Source organism: Ctenopharyngodon idella, chromosome 24, assembly GCF_019924925.1.
Source record: "Ctenopharyngodon idella isolate HZGC_01 chromosome 24, HZGC01, whole genome shotgun sequence".
In the NCBI taxonomy this organism is placed as follows: Eukaryota; Metazoa; Chordata; class Actinopteri; order Cypriniformes; family Xenocyprididae; genus Ctenopharyngodon; species Ctenopharyngodon idella.
In genome coordinates this window covers 17,437,024-17,456,203 of record NC_067243.1, presented here as the reverse complement: position 1 = coordinate 17,456,203, position 19,180 = coordinate 17,437,024, and the positions used below count along the sequence as shown (strand labels likewise).

Sequence of the window (19,180 nt, the reverse complement as noted above, 5' to 3'; positions counted from 1 at the left end):
GGATGTAGCGCACTGTTATGAATTATTATGTGTTTCTGCTTCAGAGGAGAACAGAGCCGCTGGCTAAACCGAGAAGTCAAAATGTCCTCTGGGACTTTGGCGCGATGCAACACACTATTAATTTTTTTAGGGGTCGTGACTCGTGACAGATAACACTCACATTTTCTACCATTTTCCATCGACATCTATTGTTTTCTAAGTTAATTATAATTATGGGATATACACCAACAGTTTAAAGAAACGTTTTGGCAGATTTAGACAGTATTCAGTCCCTTTATAATCCTTTTTCTTTGTTAGGGCCATTGAAAGGTCTTCATAATGTCAGTCTTCTGTCTTCATTTAGAAAGGAACTCATTCGTAACATGCTCTAAATTTATTGAAAAAGTGCTGACATACAAATATGGGCCGTATGAAAGCATGACCCTCAGATTAGTTTTGTGTCTCTTTCAGATTGACATCAACAAAATCATACATTTTTCGTCTGTAATGTGTCATTACGTGTCGTTTATTGGCAGTCATCTCCACTCGAACTTAAAGCTCTCTGAAGAGTAAATAAGAACACGATGCCTTCTAGTGCACAGCACCAAACTTGTTAACATTTCATGTTAAGAGGTTTAGGATCCATAACAAGTAACTGGCGTGACAACATTCTCATGAAAATAAACTCAATGAACTGACAGATATAGGCTGCATTTCACTAGTTAAACAGGACTACATTAAACAGGACTTGATAACAATGAATTATCCCTAGCGATAGATGTAAACACTTTAAAATGGCAGGTTTATAAAATTACAAGCCTGTCCTATTTCATTCCCCAAGTTATTTTTATGCTTCTCTTTAGGCAATAGAGACCCCCAGTGGACAAAATGAGAATTACACTTTTTTTCAACCGCTGTAAATTCAACGCTAATTAACAGCACTTCTCATTATGTAGAAAAAAAATGTAACGCGAACATGACATAAATAGAGACTAAATGAGAAATAAATCAAGAAAATGTTTATCAAAAAAGTTACAAAAGGGGTTTCCGTTCCTTCCATGTAAAGACGAACCTGAATGGAGGTTAGCGTCATCAAAAACACCTAGTTTGAGGTAATTCTTTCCCATTTTCAGTTCATATGTTCCATTTTAAAGTTTCTCAAAGCGTCACAGTGGTGAAACAGGTCAGTCAGGACGATTGTCCCCCAATCACCCGCAATATCTCCTTCTGTATCCGGACGTCCTGTGTGTTTATGTTAGCATCTCCTACCTGGCCGTCCTCGTACCTGAGGAAAGACAAAGAACATGTTCAAATATGTTTTATGTATGTTTTGCTAATGTTCCCATTATATATAAAAACGTTATATCTGAATGTTCTCTGTAAATGAAAAACATCCAGATTTTTAAATGTTTTAAAAACGTTTTTTTTTTGTTCGTTATGCGAACGTTAAGGGAACGAAAAGACTATCACAACTTTTGTTTCCTGCCAACTTTAATGTTACTGGAAGAATGTTTGTTCATAACTTTGAAAGAACCTTGCCACAACGTTAGCTGAGAACGTTCCCTGTTAATTAGGACGATACTCACACAAAAAAGAAGCGTGTGCAGACGTGATCAGAAACCGGGCAAACCCAAATATTTCCATGTTTCTGTAGATCTTTGGATGTTATTACTGTTGAAAAAAAATTAATAAGGGACTTAACTTTAAAAAAAACAAACTTTTTTAAAATCTATTAGTCAAACAAAAGTTCCTACAATGATTTGAATGACATAATTTGTATTTCCAGGTATTAGCATCGTACCCTCACATAGAGCAACACAGTTCAGATTCCGACTCTGAAGAAACCTTGACTGTACGGGTCGACACTGCAAAAGAAAAATGACTTTTTTAGCAATGATGCATGCAATACAAGAAGGTAAGTATCTGTCTTTCTTGTAGCAGACAAACTAGTCATGTGAGTGCAAAAATTAACAAATAACACTCTCAATATGACTCCGCTTATATTGTTTCCAATCAGGTTTGACTCACCTAGTCCGATTAACTACAGATTGCACCTGTAATACATCCGTATCAGTCCAATCTCCACAGATAGAGTTAATACCTGTAAGACAGTGTTGACCCGGTTGTAGTGTTGTACTAATTCCTCTTTAGTAGGCATGTGGTGCTGTCCTTTTCCCATTCCTGCACACAAATACAGCACGATTAATTAACACTACAGTAAAACATTAAAAATTATTTCAAATACTCCCGGCTTCAGAAAAGTTTCCTTAAAAAAACGTAATCTGGCAGTGGTATCGATGGTACGTGGATATATACCATGGTACAGAATGATTATCATATTCAAATATCATGCCAAGGACCCTCAAAACTTATGGTACTTTTGCGAGGGGCCTCCTCCTTGAAATATAAAGGCAGCTGTATATTTTAACACATAAAGATACATTTATAGTGTATGAGAAAAACATTAATTATGATACTATAAAGACAATGTGTTTCCTAAATGACTTTAATCACAATAAATTAGTGCTGTCAAATGATTAATCGCATCCAAAATAAAAGTTTGCGTTTACAAAATATGTGTGTGTACTATAATAATTATGTATATATAAATACACACATGCATGTATATATTTAAGACAAATTTATTATATTTCTATTTAATATAAATTATATAAATATATATAGTATATACATGTGTGTGTATTAAAATATACATAATAATTATACTCCGTACACGCACATATTATGTAAAAACTAACTTTTATTTTGGATGTGATTAATCTTGATTAATTGTTTGACAGCACTACAATAAATAAAAATTATTCATAATTAATTTCATAATTGTTTTTAGAAAAAAAAGAAAAAAATAAATTATTATAATTTATTATTTATAATTATTACTATTTGTATACTATATATATATATATATATATATATATATACTGTGATTAATCTCATAATGTTCAATTTTTATTGTAATATATTATAAATAATTTATATTTATTGTGATTAATCTCAAAATCTGACCAGTGTTTAGAAAAAGTTAAAAAAAATTTTTATATATATAGATAGATAGTGATTAAACTAATTCATTCATTCATTCAAAGAAGAATAATAAAAAAAATATTATTATAAATAATTTATATTTATGGTAATTAATCTGACCTATAATATCTGACCAGTTTTTAGAAAATGAAAATTATAGCATTAAACATATTTAATATCTATATATTTAATATATAATTACTATATTAAGGTTAACACACTAACCTTGACAACCCTAAAATACATTTCAATATGTTTTTCTTTCTCTTTCAAATCTTCTGTGGACCCCCTTGTAGCCCTGAGAAGTCCCTGGACACTAGTATGAAAACCCCTGAAGACCTAAATGGTATTATCATGCTGCATGTCTAGAAAAACATGGTATTACCATGGTCCCTGTCCCAAATTGTCAAAATATGTCCAGAATATCTTTGACTCTGACCTGAGTATCCAAATGAGATGCTGGAGATGGGGCTGAGGTAGATGCCCTTCCCATAGGCCGCCCCATGCAGCTTGTGTCAAAGAGAACAAGAAGAAATATCAGCCAAGGTCCAATATGCTAAATAGGAAATCTGTGGGTAACACACTACATTAGAAGTAACCGTGGTACCTGCAGTTTCGTGTAGGACGCATTTACTAGTCCATTTCGTAGAATGGAGTGCCAGTTTTCAATATGAGAACCACTGAAGATAGAGAACCAGTGATTAGTCACGAAAATGTTCATTCTGCTCCAGGCTGGTTAATGTTAGTGATCATGACATGATCTTAAACTGAAGCTCACTGAAAAGCGAACGTGCTGCCGTGGAGTTTTCTGGCGGTGCGGAAGCGGGCCTCTTTGGCAGGAGGACTGCTGAGGAGCAGGAACTGATGGGAGGTGTGCATGAACTTCAGTTGCTGTAAGCACAAAAATTGAGTGAGACAGAGGAAATAAAGGGTTTAGTCACACCGTTATTTGAGAGAAAATGTGATCAAACGCCCTTACCCTGCTGGAGGGCAGCTTGACAATGTGAGACCTGTTGCTGGATATAATCCTGAGAAGAAAAGAAGATTACGGCTCATTACAATGACAGGAAAATGTCTGAGAATTCCATTAAAGGAAACAGCTTCACTCACCACTGCAGCAGAGGATGTGCAAGGGGGTCCATTTTGTCCATCTGTTTCTTTATTTCAACATAAGGACCCTGTAAAATATGAGTTTAGGTGTCACTCATTCCCTTAACAAGGCCTATGGATGGTCTATAAAATGTGAACATTGATGTAGCAATCATAGCGCCACCAACTGGCAGCAGGAAGTGTGTCACTAACAGGCTTTGAAATTGTCCTCTACCAGAAGCACTTCAAACTTGGTTAAAATAATGTCAAGACACGGCTGATGTAAAATTGCGTATCTCAAATAGTGTTGCCATCTATAAATTGTGAAGCTGTTTTACAAATGACTCACTTGTGTTATTTCTCGGATTGACGTGATGCTGTCTAATGCTCTCTGCAGCCGCTCGTAACTTCTTTTCTGTAAGCGGAAAATGAACGAAGAAGGTCATTCTAAACATGAAATTGAAAAATTCTAAATTTTAAATTAGAAACATTTTATTCATTTTACTTGGTTAAGAAGCTACCTTCGGATTGAAGGCCAGTGACTTGGGGTCATGAGGGTCAACCACAGAGGGGTAAGGGTCAAAGATAATGCTTTTACGGGCAGATTCAAGTGCAGCACGACACATGGCCACCAGAAGGTCCACTACCTGTACAAAAAAACATTATCTTTTTGTAAAATTTTCGAGTAATTAAGATTTTTAAGTGTTTTCAAAGTAAGTCTTTTATGATCACCAAGGCTGCATTTGTTTAATAAATACAGTAATATTGTGAAATATTATTACAATTTAAAATAACTATTTTCTATTTAAATAAATTTTAAAATGTCATTTATTCCTGCCATGCATTCTTGTGCTGCTTAATATTTTTGTGGAAAATTTTTCAGAAAATTCAAAAGAACAGCATTTATTTGAAATAGAAATCTTTTGTAACATAAATGTTATTGTCACCTTTGATAAATGTAATGCTGAATAAAACTATTAATTTATTATTTTTAAAACTGTTTTCAACATTGATATAATAATAAATATTTCTTGAGCACCAAATCATCATATTAGAATGATTTCTGAAGGATCATGTGACACTGAAGACTGGAGTAATGACGCTGAAAATTCAGCTTTGCCATCAAAGGGATAAGTTACATTTTAAAATATATTCAAATAGAAAAAAGTTATTTTAAATTGTAATACTATTTCACAATATTACTTTTTTCCTGTATTTTTGATCAAATAAATGAAGCCTTGGTGAGCAGAAGAGACTTCTTTCAACCTTCTTTCAACCTTTGACCGGTAGTGTATATAAATATTATATAAAATCCTCATATATATCATTAATAAATGGCTATGGTCTCTCTTGATTTAGCTAAGTTAAGTGTGATACCTCAGCTCCTGTGGCTACATCTTCTGCAGCTCCTGACATGACACCCAGAGTGTTGAAGGAGAACACGCACAGTTCCCTCGTACAAACAGCAGGCTGAACAACATAGAGAAAAGAGACTGTGATGATAGTGGTATGGATGTGCCGTGTATTTTAATTGACATTTCTAAGTATTTGTTGTACCTTGAGCATGGAGCCATTCTGAAAGACATGCTGTTCATCACAGACCACACAATAATCATTCAGAGTTGGGATCCTCTGCTCTGAGTACTTCATAACCTAGAGGGAAAAAAAAGGAAAATGAGTTAATAAATAGATAAAACACCAAGAAAGAATGCAAAATATGCAAGAAAGGCCAATTTCTATTTATTATACACTGTAAAAAATATTCCGTAGTTTTTACAAAATAATTTTGGCAGCTGTGGTTGCCAGAATAATTTTGTAAAAAATACAGAAAAACTGTAAACACATTTACAGAACAAACTGTCAATTTTACAGTATAAAACTGTAATTTACAAACAAGAAAATTTGAATGTAAACAAGTAAATTCAACAATGCACACTACTACTAAAATCTGTTTTGTACCTTTAACATATACTGACAACCACCATAATAATGCAGGTGGTAAAAGAGAAAGCCACATGAAGAATCAGAGTTCATCACAAATAGCTTTTCCACGAGCTGAAGTATATACTAATGTAAAGAGGGTGCAAAGAGTCATTCACGCAAACGCAAAACACCATCATGGTAACCCACAACACTTACATAATGCAATAAACATTCATTAAACAACAGAAGATGTAACATAAAACCCTAATGTACATAACTGATAACAAAAACTATTAAGAAACATGATTTTTTAAACAAAATACTTTCAAATGTGGAGTGCCACACAGGGAATTGTGGGAATATCAGTTTACAGTTTTTGACTGTAAATTATACATTGATTTGTTATTTTTTACTTCTAAAAATTGTAAAATTTACAGCATTTTACTGTGAAAATTACATAAAATGTCTGGTAAGAGCTTTTACAGTTTTTCCCTGTATATAGTACTAGAAATTACTGTTAACCTATTTACAATTTTTTTCCGTAGCGTTTTTACAATATTTCACTGTTAAAATCACATTCATTTTTTACAGTGTACAAATATCAGAAGTGTTTTACATTTAAATGTAGAATACATTTAATTATGTTGAGGTTTACCTGCACAAGGAAGCCGTACTCCAGGGTCGGGATGCTCTTGCAGTGGATGAGCGCTTGTGAGGAGAAGAAGAGCTGAATGAGTTGCCTGGTGGTGATGTGCACTGTGGATCTTGAGCCTGGGACGGCCGCAGTCTGTTAAAAAAAAGCACTGCATCAAACATTTGACATAAATTGTTTTGTAGATTAACATACAAAGTGTGTGTGTGTGTGTATATATATATATATATATATACACACTACAGTTTGGGGTCAGTAAGAAAGAAAGTGATACTTTTATTCAGCAAGGATGCATTAAATTGTTCAAGCGTGACAGTAACAACATAAATAGATTTCTAGTTCAAATAAATGCTGTTCTTTTGAATCCTGAAATAAGTTTTCCACAAAAATGTGCATATTATCAGAATTGATAATATTAAGAAAAATTCTCTTGAGCAGCAAATCAGCATATTAGAATAATTCCTGAAGGATCATGTGACACTGAAGACTGGAGTAAGGATGCTGAAAATTCAGCTTTGCATCACAGAAATAAATAATAATATATTTAAAATATATTCTAATAAAATACAGTTATTTACAATTGTAATCAAATAAATGTAGCAATGGTGAGTCATGATACATATGCTGTAGATCACATTATTATATATAGGCATGTTTAAACGCACTTGTCCAATTGGGCTGGGGGTGTGTAGTTCTCCTTTGGTGCAGGACATGGAGCGGCTCATCAAGCGGGTCACTCTCAAGTCCTGTCCTGCTGGCCTTGCCTTCACACCAGGGCCCTGAATAAGAGGAACACTGGAGCACCTGGTTGAAAAAAATAGCTGTTATTATATTAAATTGTTAATATTACTAATAGCATATTTGGCACATTTACTCTCTAGATCAGTGGTTCTCAACCTTTTTTACTCAAAGGTCCCCCTTCTTCTCCAAATCAATACTGCAAGACCCCCCCCCCCATTTTCTCTATATTGTACTTTTGCAGCAAAGAGAAGTACAGTTTATTAACAAAAACATTTGTTTGCTAGTGTTATTACTCTTCTCCTGTATGTTAAACAAAATAAATTCAAGATAAAAAGATTTAAACCTTCAGTATTCTTTTTGCAAACATACTTCGTAAATTAAAGCTATACTTTATAACTTCTTAAAAGAACTCGCCTCACTCAATTATACATTTTTAAACAATATATAAGACCGATTCAAAGCTACCGAATTATTCACTGCAGACATTCTTTACAACTTAAAAGTACATACTCTTAAATAAGTCAATCTGCTATACCAAACAGGACCAAACCAGCCGCTTTGACCTGACTGCATATAAGACCACTATATTGATCCATTTAGAATTAATATACACAGAAAAAACAAATGAAAAATAAAAACATTCTGAATGTGTCGAAACACATCGATCTGAAGGCGTGTTGACGTCATCAGTGAACAGTTCCTCTGTCAGAGCAAGTGTTTGTATCTGTGTTTGAAGTGCCCACATGTACTGTCACAGTTATGCTTAGTTTCTTTGTGTTTTGGTTCTGTTCTGTTTCTGTTCCCTATTATTGTATGTTGACCTAGTTTCCTTGTGTATGCCAGTTAATCACTAATTAAGTTCGCCTGTTGTTCATTTTGTTCCCTTGTTTACCTCTGTTTATTTAAGTCCTTGATTTCCTTTGCTCAGTTGTCCGTTCTACTTTGTGTGTACTGCACTTGTTTTGTTTCATAGTGTTTTCGGTTCTCTTTTATATAGTGCTGCGATTATATCCTTTCCTTATCTTCCTTATCCCAAGTGTGACATGCACATAAACGCCACTGACCCTCGCAAACTCCTCTAAAACACTCGCAGGACATTCATTTTGACAACTATGCAAATAAATTGAAATGTGTTACAACCTCCGGCAACCTCCCCCAGTTTCTTTTGAAGCCAATACGGAAGTGACTTAAACTGCAATTCATCGACTGGCCACTAGGGATAGGCTCTAAAAGAGAGCAGAATCTCATTGAGTCCCATGTTAAAATGACCAACTTCACAGCAGAAAGAAACATGTTTACAGCTTGGTACAAATTGTGGTTTTGGTCTATACAGCATACAAGTTCTGCATAATTAAGGGCGTGGCCACTTGAGTGACAGGTCAATCGCCGCTGCTGTCTGTGAGCCGTCACTTAACCTCAGCTAATTCCAGCCGCTGAATTTGGCATCTCTGCCGTGTTTGTGCTTTTTTTCGGGATTATTTTATACGATTATAAAATAATAATATACACAATTATAAAATAATATGGCTTGCTGCGTTAATGGTCGAGACTCGAGACATGTGCACGCATGCGGATAAATAAACAGAACACACGTCGTTGGATCGTGGCATTGGCTAAAAATTTTGTTCCTGAGATTTACTTCAATGACAATGGCGGGAGGATATAAAACTCTGACAGTACTGCTTAGATATTTTAACTAAAACTGCTGCATTTTGAAAAATTATATTTTGGACGCGGGCTCATTTGTTCGTGGGATATATACAATCATATACAGGTTGCATAATTTCTTGAAGAACGATGATGGAGAGCAGATCATTCAGAAGAAATGTGATGCAAACAATGGATAATATATCAATATTTTTTTTGTTTTTCAGTGGACACTCGTGGACATTTAAGTGACACGGATTGGATTCATCTCATGATCGCTATTTCATTATAAAGGTATGAAGTCCCGTTTGATTTTTCATGTTGTTATTTGCACACCCGACACAAATTACAGTATTACTGTTGCTGGAGCATCTAAATCACTTTTTTAACTTTAGTTAGTGTGTAATGTTGCTGTTTGAGCATAAACAACATCTGCAAAGTTACGACACTCAAAGTTCAATGCAAAGGGAGATATTTTCTTTTAAAGAATTCTGTTGGGCTGCTTTAGAGAAGAGGAAGAGTTGTTGTAGTAGAGTGTTGTTGACATGCCGTCATTTTACGCCGGACTACTTCACAAACGAGGGTCAATTCAACGCTGGATTTGCACAAAAGATTAACATGCTAGTCGATGAGTTGAATCAACTCCACAGTAACTACATAAATGTATCCACTAACCATTCAGAAACGTCCAAATGCATTCTAAAAGTTATAACTTCTTCCTGAGTCTCTCCATCAGTGTCCGACTCCGGTTTGAACAATGTAAGGCTGAACACCGTTACTGACAATCGTCATTTTGGCTGCGTGGGATTCTCCAGCTTTGTTGTTGTTGAGCAACTGAAGCATGAGCTGTTAAAGCTCCACCCTCTTCTGGAAAGGGGGCCAAAGCAGCAGCTCATTTGCATTTAAAGGGGCACACACAAAAAAAACGACACATTCTGGGGACACCGGAGACTTATATTACATCTTGTAAAAGGGGCATTATAGGTCCCCTTTAAATTAATTTTACATTATCTCATGGCCCCTCTGGAGGATCACTAAGGCACCCCTAGTTAGCCACAGTCCCAGTTGAGAACCACTGCTCTAGATTGTATTGGATCTTACTTGGTTATTGGTGAGAAGATGCTGAGTCCAGCTCTGAACTTCTTGATGGTTCCTCCAGCCTTAAACCAGCTGTGTCTCTTTCTCTGCTGTGCATTCAGGAACTCGTTGCTGAGATGTTTCCATTGATTAGATACAAATGTGCTGAGAATTCTGGGAGAAGACATCAATATTTGTTGGTGTAATCATTACAGAGGCATATGCAGTATGTCAGTTTGGAAAAAATATAATAGAAAGAATGCTCACCTTTTAAGCTGCAGCCCAAGGCAGAAACCATCTTTACAAGTTGGCTGGAACACCTCCACAGTGGGTTCTGAAAGAGGTGGAGATGCTGTCAGTGGATTTAGGTGGAGTCACTTCCTGTCTTCCCTAACTTAATTAGTTACTCACCTGGTCCATCCAGATACTGGGAGAGGGAGAAACGAAGGCGTAAAATGATTGGCTCTGTTCTACTGACCTTCCATGCTGACGCCACCTCCTCCTGCAGAATGCAAACATTATTTTAGTACTGAGATACTATTATAGTTTTTTTTTTAACATTTTCATATTTTCCGTTTTCATTTTGAGTTAAACTTTTAGTAGTTTTGTCGTGATTTTGTTTTTTTTATCAGTTATTTTTTATTTGTCTATTAAACTAGCTTTTTGTATTTTATTTTATTTCAGTTAATGTTTATTTTATTTCAAGTAACAAAACTATTTTGTATGGTTTTAGTTTTAGTTTAAGTTAACTATAATAGCCCTGCATAAGGGATGTGATCTTTTTGCCATGTGATGGTACATATTTGATTTGGAATTTGTTAAATATGGAAATTATTAAAGTAAATTCCAAAAGCTCTTACATCCAGGAAGCTGACGTTAATGTGCAGGTCAATGTCCACATCGTCAATGGTCTCATACTCCCTGAAATATAGAAAGCAGGTAAAAACTCCACATTTACATTGATGTTGAACATTTCTGGACAGAGGCTTCCCAGAGAAGGTAATTCATCATGTAATAATATAATAAAATAATCATTAAATGAACAATGACCTCAAACGCAGTAGAAATTACATGATCCTCATATACAAGCTCAGCTGATGTCCTTTTATTCCCATGTTAGCATTTTATGGGACTTGTCGAAGCTTCCTGGGTCAAAATGTACCTGACAGAAACGGCACTTTCAGAATAGATGTCCTTCACTGCACCAACATCGATGTCCAGCTGCGGGTGTCGACTCAGGTCAGTGGCATAATGACCCTGCAAAGAAACTTGCTTTAGCATAAGAGTCATCTACAATGTACAAGGGTACATTAAATGTCCATTGATGATATTGATAAAACAATTTTCTTCAGAAATAGCATTTTACTCACTAAGGGAAAGCATATTATTATCTCATAAAAATATTTTATGCATCATATCTTTCAGTTTGCTTGAAATTGCATTGATGCCCTAGTTTCTGCAGTGTTAATTTTTGATGTGAGTGGGTCTTGAGTTTAAAATAATAAATTAAAAAAAAATGTTAAAATCAACATTTTTTCAGTTAATGTTTATTTTATTTCAGGTATCGAAAAGGTTTTGGTTTTAGTTTTAGTTAATGACAATAACCCTATAATGATCGAAAAACTTCCGGCAACTAAAAAATGGTGTATCACAACACCATGTGACCAGCATCATATAGTGTGATTTTCTTCTGTGGTGGACATTTTGAACACATTATTGTAAGTGCCATCTCATTTTTTTCCAAGGAGTCAAGGAGTATATTAATCAACTATCAACTATGTTGGGCTGGTTTCAGTGTTGCTAAGTCCGCGGTTTTCCCATGGAATTGGGCTACTTTTAAGTTGTTGGGTAAAAGTTTTTCCACGTGTTGATTTCCACCCCCGTACGTATGATTTCGGCAATCCAACACCCCAAAACACCACCCAGACGTACAAATTCAGTGGAGAATTCAGCTACCCGATGGAGAAAATTGCATTGGGCTATTTTGGGCTACTTTTGTTGCATAGACCTGGCAACCCTGGTTGGTTTGCAATATTTTTATAATTTCAAATTTCACTTCAGATATATGTTCAAATGAAGTTAACCTGATCAAGAAAATAGCATGTGGTTGACTAAACAAGGCGTGCCACTGAAATTATGAGTCAAAATGGTGAAACTGTCAACTATGCTCCCTATCAACTTGTAGAGTGGTCTGTCCTGGCTCTATGTAATTATGTCCACTGATGATAATGAATTGTTTGCCATAGATTGGTTTTTAATCATAATTTAACCTTCTATGAGGAGATGAAGTGTGTGTGTGCATGAGTTAGGAATGTCTCCAGTCATCATGTTACTTTTTTTTTTTTTTTTTTTTTTTTTTTACATATTAAATAATTTACTAGTTATAGTACTGCTTCTCATGTCCTTTCATGATGTATTTTATATCCACTCATGTTGGAGTTTTGCATAACATCTCTTAAAATGACCAAAATTATCTTTAAGACAGATTTATGATTTTATGTACTTATTGATCGTGCTGTGAATATCACATGAATATTTGCAAAAAAAAATATGACCCTTAAAGGTGCAATATGTAATATTTTCTGTCCGCTAGAGGTCACTAGAAGCCTATTCAAAACAAAAGCATAGCTTGATGACGCCAAGTTTGAGCGCGGAACCTTGGGACATGTGGTCTTCACCTCAACGGCCTATTAAAACATGTAAATATTAAAGCGTCTTTGGTTTTTCCATGGTTTCTACAAAATAAAACCGGAAACCGAGGGTAACGTGGGTATGATGCAATTGACAGACGACTCCTCACACGTCCCGGAGCCTTGGTTAAAATTGCAATTTTTTCACGATTTACAAATAGTTGCAAACATTTGGGATATTATATATATTTGGATATTTTACTGCAAAATTCTTACATATTGCACCTTTAAGTACATGTGGTACTTGAAGTGTAGCGCTTAATCAGAGTGTGTACTGCCAAATTTGACAGGGAACACATACTTTCATTTGTAATATCAAAATGGTGTTTAATGATTTAGCTTGACAAATAGCTGTTATGTTAGATTGATGAAATTTATAAACTGAAACCAATATTCATTTTACTGTTTTACAAGCTCAACTAAGTGAAAAATATTGTGATTTGTTATTCATTAAGAGAGGACAGACGCTCTTCGTTTTGGCAAGAAATCTGAAGCAAGTTCAGGTAATCTGAAAAACTGAAGCCATCTGCTGCTCCTCATACTAGGGAGCCGCCTTTAAACCTACACTAATCCCCTGAAAACCCCACAATGCACTTTGGTAACCCCAATGTACTCTACATTCAGCCACTGGTGTATGTAGATGAACAAAATGAACAAAGTATAGATAAAATACTTGTAGATACAGACAGATAAAACACATGAATCCATTAACAAAATTAGCTTTGTTTGCTAATTTAGCAAATTAGCTTCAGGTTTAGCATGTGTTTCTAGTAGGTTGTTTGGTAATATGCTAACCTGGGTGCCGTAGAAGAAATCCTCACAATCGCTGTCACCATCTGAGTCCACGTCGCTCCAGAATTGCTCACCGATGCTCTGAAAAAGTTATCACAGGTCAATCACAGCTAATTTCCCCTGTGATGCACCAATTCATTACCCATCCCCCATTCATTAGACACTGAATAGCCCTTATCAGTCAGTCTGTAATCTACTCAACGAGGTGAGTGTGTCAGTAGGGCAGCCTACATCTTAGATCATCAGCTTGGTCTGGTTATACTGTCCGTCAAGGCGTGTTATTTAGCATGTGTGATTTCCCTACCATGCTGTTCATAGATGCTGCTCTAGTGAGTTTCCTCTGCCACATTCATCCATTCCAGCTAAGTGTGGTTTGTCTAGGCTGGAATTTGTTTGGGAAGTCAACGCAGGTTGAACAAAGCCGACTGAAGGGCTATGCTCATTTTCTGGGGTCCATTAGCAAAGTCATCTCCATGGCAATCTGTGACAACACAATTCAAGAGTGGCAATTCATTAAACATCCATTTAGAGTTCATTTGTGTCACTGCATATTGACATGGCGCACAAACACTCAAAATGTACTTAAAATGATTAAATGTGCATATTTGAAATGGAGAATTACATTTATTGATTTTAAATACAATAATTTTTATATATATTTTTATATTAAATACAGCATTTTTAAATACAGTAATCATATAAATTAATAATCTGATTTAAATGTGAACACTGTGTGAATCCATTGTTTCTGTTCTTTACAGATGTCATTTGTCTTTGTTAATTATCCTGTACACCTGTTGGATGTTTTCTTTAAACAATAAATGAACAAAAATATGAACGAATAAAACATAATATGAGCACAAGAATCCATAAAATATTAAACTAGCTATATTACAATCACGGTAGTTCTTCACTGTAAAAGAAAATTCCAGTCTTACCTCTTGAAGACAAGGCAGATGCTTTAAACGAGGTCTGTATGGCATAACCTTAACAAAACATCCCAAAATGCTCTACACCAGGAAGCATGTGTATATATATATATATATATATATATATATAAAGTGAGTCGGCTGACACAAAGAGTCTCAATTAGAAATGTGTACCCCTATTGTCTTGCGTTACTGTCTCTTATCTGGCTCCTCTCATGGCTTGCTTTTCTCGCTGTCTCCGCTGTCTGCTTTCTCCCTGACAACACACGACAGCTCGGGCATGCTCAGTGTGTGCCGTCCGGGTCATGAGACCGGCAGCTGACAGCCAGTGTGCTAGTAGTGGGAGGGGGTGAGCAGAAAAGACATGCCTGGTAGATCATGGAACAGAAGATCAAATGCAACCCCCTGCATGTCCGTGACCTCATATTTTCATCTCTTAATGCATGCTGTGTTATACACACATGTGTGAGTGTGTGTCATTCATTTAACAAAAGGGTGGATCTGTTGCTGTATTCTGTTCTATTCTATTGTGTTGTTTTTCTATTCTGTATTCTATTCTATTTTGTTCTATTCATCTGTTCAATTCTATTGTGTTGTTTTTCTATTCTGTATTCTATTCTATTTTGTTCTATTCATCTGTTCAATTCTATTGTGTTTATTCTATTCAGTTATTTTTGGCGTTTTAAGTTCTATTCTATGCTATTCTTTAGTTTATGGTGATTTCCATTTGATTTTGTGTTCTGTTTTGTTTTCTTCTCGTGTGTTGAGTTCTATTCTGCTGTGTTGAGTTATATTTTATATTATTCTTTTCCATTGTGGTGAGGTAAATTCTTTTCTCTGTTCTGTTTTGTTCTTTTGTGGTGTGTTGACTTTCATTTTGTGTTCTGTTATAATTTGTTCTCTTCTGGTGTGTTGAGTTCTATTTCTAATCTGTTTCTAATTGAGTTGTGTTCTAATCTGTTCTTCTGTGGTGTGAGTTCTATTGTGTTGACTTGTGTTCTACGTGATGTTCTATTCTGGTCTTTTGTGGTATGTTGAAATCTGTACTATTCTATTTTTTTCTGTTCCGTTATTCTGTTATGAGTTGAATTCTATTTAATTCTGTGTTCTTTTCTAGTCTATTCTTTTATGGTGTGGTAAATTCTATTCTATGGTGTTTTATTATATTCAGTTCATTTATGGTGTGTTAAGTTCTATTCCAGTGTGTTCTATTCTATTCTATTCTATTGTATCTAAATTAATTCTGTGTTCTGCTCCATTTTGCTGGTGTGTTGAGTTCTATTCTATTGTCTTATTCTATTCTGTTTCTATGGTGTGTTAAGTGCTATTCTATTGTGTTGAGTTGTTTTCTATTCTGTATTCTATTACATTCTATTCATCTGTTCTATTCTATTGTGTTTTATTCTATTCAGTTTTGTTCTTCTGTGGCGTGTTGAGTTCTATTGTGTTGACTTGTGTTCTATTCACTGTTCTATTCTGGTCTTTTGTGGTATATTACGATCCGTTCTATTCTATTTTTTCTGTTCTGTTATCCTGTTATGAGTTGAGTTCTATTTAAATTCTGTGTTTTTTATCTTAGCTCTTTTTTGGTGTGGTAAATTCTGTTTTATAGTGTTTTATTTTATTCAGTTCATTTATGGTGTGTTAAGTTCAATTCCATTGTGTTCTGTTCTGTTCTGTTCTTTTGTAGCTAAATTCATTCTGTGTTCTGCTCCATTTTTTCTGGTGTGTTGAGTTCTATTCTATTGTTCTATTCTATTCTGTTTCTATGTTGTTAAGTTTTATTCTATTGTGTTCTATTCTAGTGTGTTGAGCTGTATTGTATTCTTTTCTTTTGTGGTGAGGTAAATTCTATTCTCTGTTCTGTTTTGTTCTTTTGTGGTGTGTTGTTCTATTGTATTGTGTTAAGTTTAATTCTATCCTATCCTATTCAATTGAGTTTTGTTCTAATCTGTTATTCTGTGGTGTGTTGACTTGTGTTCTGTTATGTGTTCTGTTCTATTCTGTTTTTTCTGTTCTGTTCTTCTGTGATGAGTTGAGTTCTATTTGACTTTTTCTAGTCTGTTCTTTTATGCTGTGCTTTTGTTCTATTGTGTTTTATTATATTGTTGAATTTTATGTTCTGTTCAGGTCTTCTGTGGTGTGTTGAGTTATATTCTATTTTATTTTGTTGTGTTCTATTATATTTTGTTGAGTTGTGTTTTATTCTTTTGTGGTGAGTTGAATTTTATATTATGTTCTGTTCTATTCTGTTCTTTTGTGGTGTGTTGGGTTCTATTCTACTAAGTTCTTATAACGCTGTGGTAAGCACGCATGAAGACAGTAGAGAGTCAAACATAATGAGCGACAGGTGCAAATCATAAGTAACCATAGAAACAAACAAGGACATAATCACTAACCAAGGAACCCGAAACTAAACAGAACGGGGAAACAGGAACCAATGGAAACAAAACAGAATATCAAAGAAAGTGTCCATAATGTGACAGTTCTATTTTATTCTGTTGAATTCTATTCTGTTGTTTTCTGTTCTGTTCTATTCTATTGTTGTGTTTTGTTGCATTTGGTAGTTATATTATGTTGTGTTTTTGTTTTTTTGTTCTATTGTATTCTATTCTATCTCGTTTTTCTTTTATTCTATTCTTTACAGCATATCACTGGGCAACTAAAATTAATTTCCTGCCAAAACTATAGTACATGGACAAGCGATACATTCTACAGCAATAATGTTTGGAAGATTATGAATTATAAAATATTATAAAATATTTATATGAATTGTCCTGGCGGGCCTCAGCCCTCAACAAATCATATCTTCCTTTTCCAGGTACGTTAAGCTGCTCAACAAAGTCATTTTCATAATTTATAATTTTAACAAGAACTTTGAGTGGATAAAAATAGGTTACTTTGTGACAGTACCTCATCATTTAGTCATTCCAGGGGGTGGGGAACGACATGGGAGATCTGAAAGAGATGGATGACGGTGGAGACTGTGTGAGAGATGGAGAGAAGCTCATATAACTGTCAGAAAGGTACAGAGCAGAAGACATCATGAACACACCATCACTTAGCCTGCCAACAGCCCGACCCGTCCCATTTGTATCATGTTCACGGTACACTAAGCATGTTTTCTGTTGACATACATGTACAACACAGATGGTACCATAGTCATTGCTTTGCGAAATGTTTTTTTTTATATATGTTTTGTTACTGTTGTACTATAGCAATTACAATATGAAAGTAAAGCTAGCTTTGTGTGTTTTGCCTAAGATCTCAGACACAACATCCTGGCCTTAATCTGTAATTATCCTTGTCTCAGGCACCTGGTAGCCTAATGTTGGTCCTAGACTATGCAGGTGCTGCAGATGTAGCATTAGCAACTGCATATAATCACTGTGTACACTACAGACGCCGCAAAAAGGATTTAGATACTTTGAAGTCACAATTAAAATGTTAAAGGGGCTATATGTAAGAATTTTCCAGTGTTAATCGCTTTTTTTTATTGCCAATGTGTGAACAGCTTGAAACAAAACTTAACAAATATTTTTTTATTAAATAGTTAAATATAAAATCATTTGATTAAAATTAACTGAACGCCTCAACAATAATCATAAGCCATTTGTCTCGTGTGAAGATTTCAGGATGTATGAAACAGCATATTTGTCATTGCACACGCACCAGAGACAGCAGAACTCAATTGAACCTCAATTAAAAGCAAATGGATCTAAATTTAGCACAACAAACCTTATCTCCCAACGTCTGGAGAGAATAAAAAAAGAAAAAGAATAAAGGAAGTGTATAGAGAAAATGATTACAGGACAAACTGTTCGACAAGAGCAGTGCTGACTGCAGACTGCTGCGGATGTAGAGTGTGTAAGTATGGTGTGCTTTGAGTGCAGAGTGTTTAAATATAACCTCTGCATACAGAGACAGGATACACTTTCAGACCCAAGTTGTCCATAGAATTAGCCTGATGTTATATTGTCCACTAGAGGGATCTATGTTCGGGCTCATTTTGTCTCTCTAATAAAAAATGATAAAAGAAAAGAAAAATCAGATTACATGTTTTACCACAGAATGTTCTCAAAGAAAGCAAATCTTTCTAACAATGAATATTTATTAAGGGGAGACACTACAAACAAAAACACTGTTTTTTCAGGCACCTGTCAATTTTGAGATTTTGCACTTTTTGGCTTTTCATAAAGTGTTTTTTCAGACTGGTGGTAAGAAAACATCCAAAATACATTTTTAAGTGTATATCTTATAGCACTTTATCTATTTGCGTCTATAGATTTCAATTACAGTAAATATCTTTAAAGGCCGTTTTCTCAAAATGAGTTTTTTCTCCTGCTCTGAGTCAGAAATCTCCACTTCAGCAGAACTTATATACACCAAACTTTACAGTTTTATTCCTATCTATATTCTAAAGGCTTTTACAGAGGGATTTGTTGATATATCATTCCTATCCTGAGTTATAGGTCCTTTTACTCAAAAAAACATGGCGAAAATAGATTTTTTAAGGCTATTGTCAGTATTCTCTAATTTACTAAAGCACAAAATAAGATATCCAGAATCCCCTCTGTAAAAGCCCTTTCATCTAATATGTCAACAAATAGAACCAA

General features: G+C 34.8%; 1 protein-coding gene across 4 annotated transcripts; it reads right to left on the bottom strand.

Moving 5' to 3' along the window:
- Positions 1-484: 484 nt before the first annotated feature.
- parp6b (poly (ADP-ribose) polymerase family, member 6b) lies at positions 485-14,793 on the bottom strand. 4 transcript variants are annotated; one of them, XM_051884773.1, is made up of 23 exons: positions 14,574-14,793; positions 13,940-14,116; positions 13,639-13,716; positions 11,316-11,410; positions 11,014-11,074; positions 10,565-10,655; positions 10,421-10,487; positions 10,178-10,327; positions 7,354-7,492; positions 6,692-6,823; positions 5,671-5,766; positions 5,491-5,583; positions 4,635-4,760; positions 4,463-4,528; positions 4,135-4,202; positions 4,004-4,052; positions 3,803-3,915; positions 3,632-3,704; positions 3,464-3,533; positions 2,081-2,160; positions 1,787-1,844; positions 1,566-1,650; positions 485-1,264 (listed from the first exon to the last, which is right to left on the bottom strand). In XM_051884773.1, exons 2-23 carry the CDS (start codon positions 13,982-13,984, stop codon positions 1,168-1,170), a joined length of 1,932 nt encoding a protein of 643 aa, XP_051740733.1. In that variant the 5' UTR covers positions 13,985-14,116; positions 14,574-14,793; the 3' UTR covers positions 485-1,167. The 4 variants fall into 4 exon arrangements, 3 of the variants coding, with proteins under 3 accessions (XP_051740733.1, XP_051740732.1, XP_051740734.1); XM_051884772.1 differs by having other exon boundaries at positions 1,781-1,844; positions 14,574-14,791; XR_007928385.1 differs by lacking the exon at positions 485-1,264 and having other exon boundaries at positions 1,575-1,650; positions 1,781-1,844; positions 2,008-2,160; positions 14,574-14,792.
- Between the last annotated feature and the right edge of the window lie 4,387 nt (positions 14,794-19,180).

What these genes read in the sequence shown, in the direction of transcription:
- parp6b (XM_051884772.1), bottom strand. Translation starts at nt 13,984, where the DNA reads ATGTGGCAGAGGAAACTCACTAGAGCAGCATCTATGAACAGCATG. An exon ending in ATTTCTTCTACGGCACCCAG is followed by an intron (nt 11,411 to 13,638) that starts GTTAGCATATTA and finishes GTTTCTTTGCAG; the next exon opens with GGTCATTATGCCACTGACCT. An exon ending in CTTGGGCTGCAGCTTAAAAG is followed by an intron (nt 10,328 to 10,420) that starts GTGAGCATTCTT and finishes GTCTTCTCCCAG; the next exon opens with AATTCTCAGCACATTTGTAT.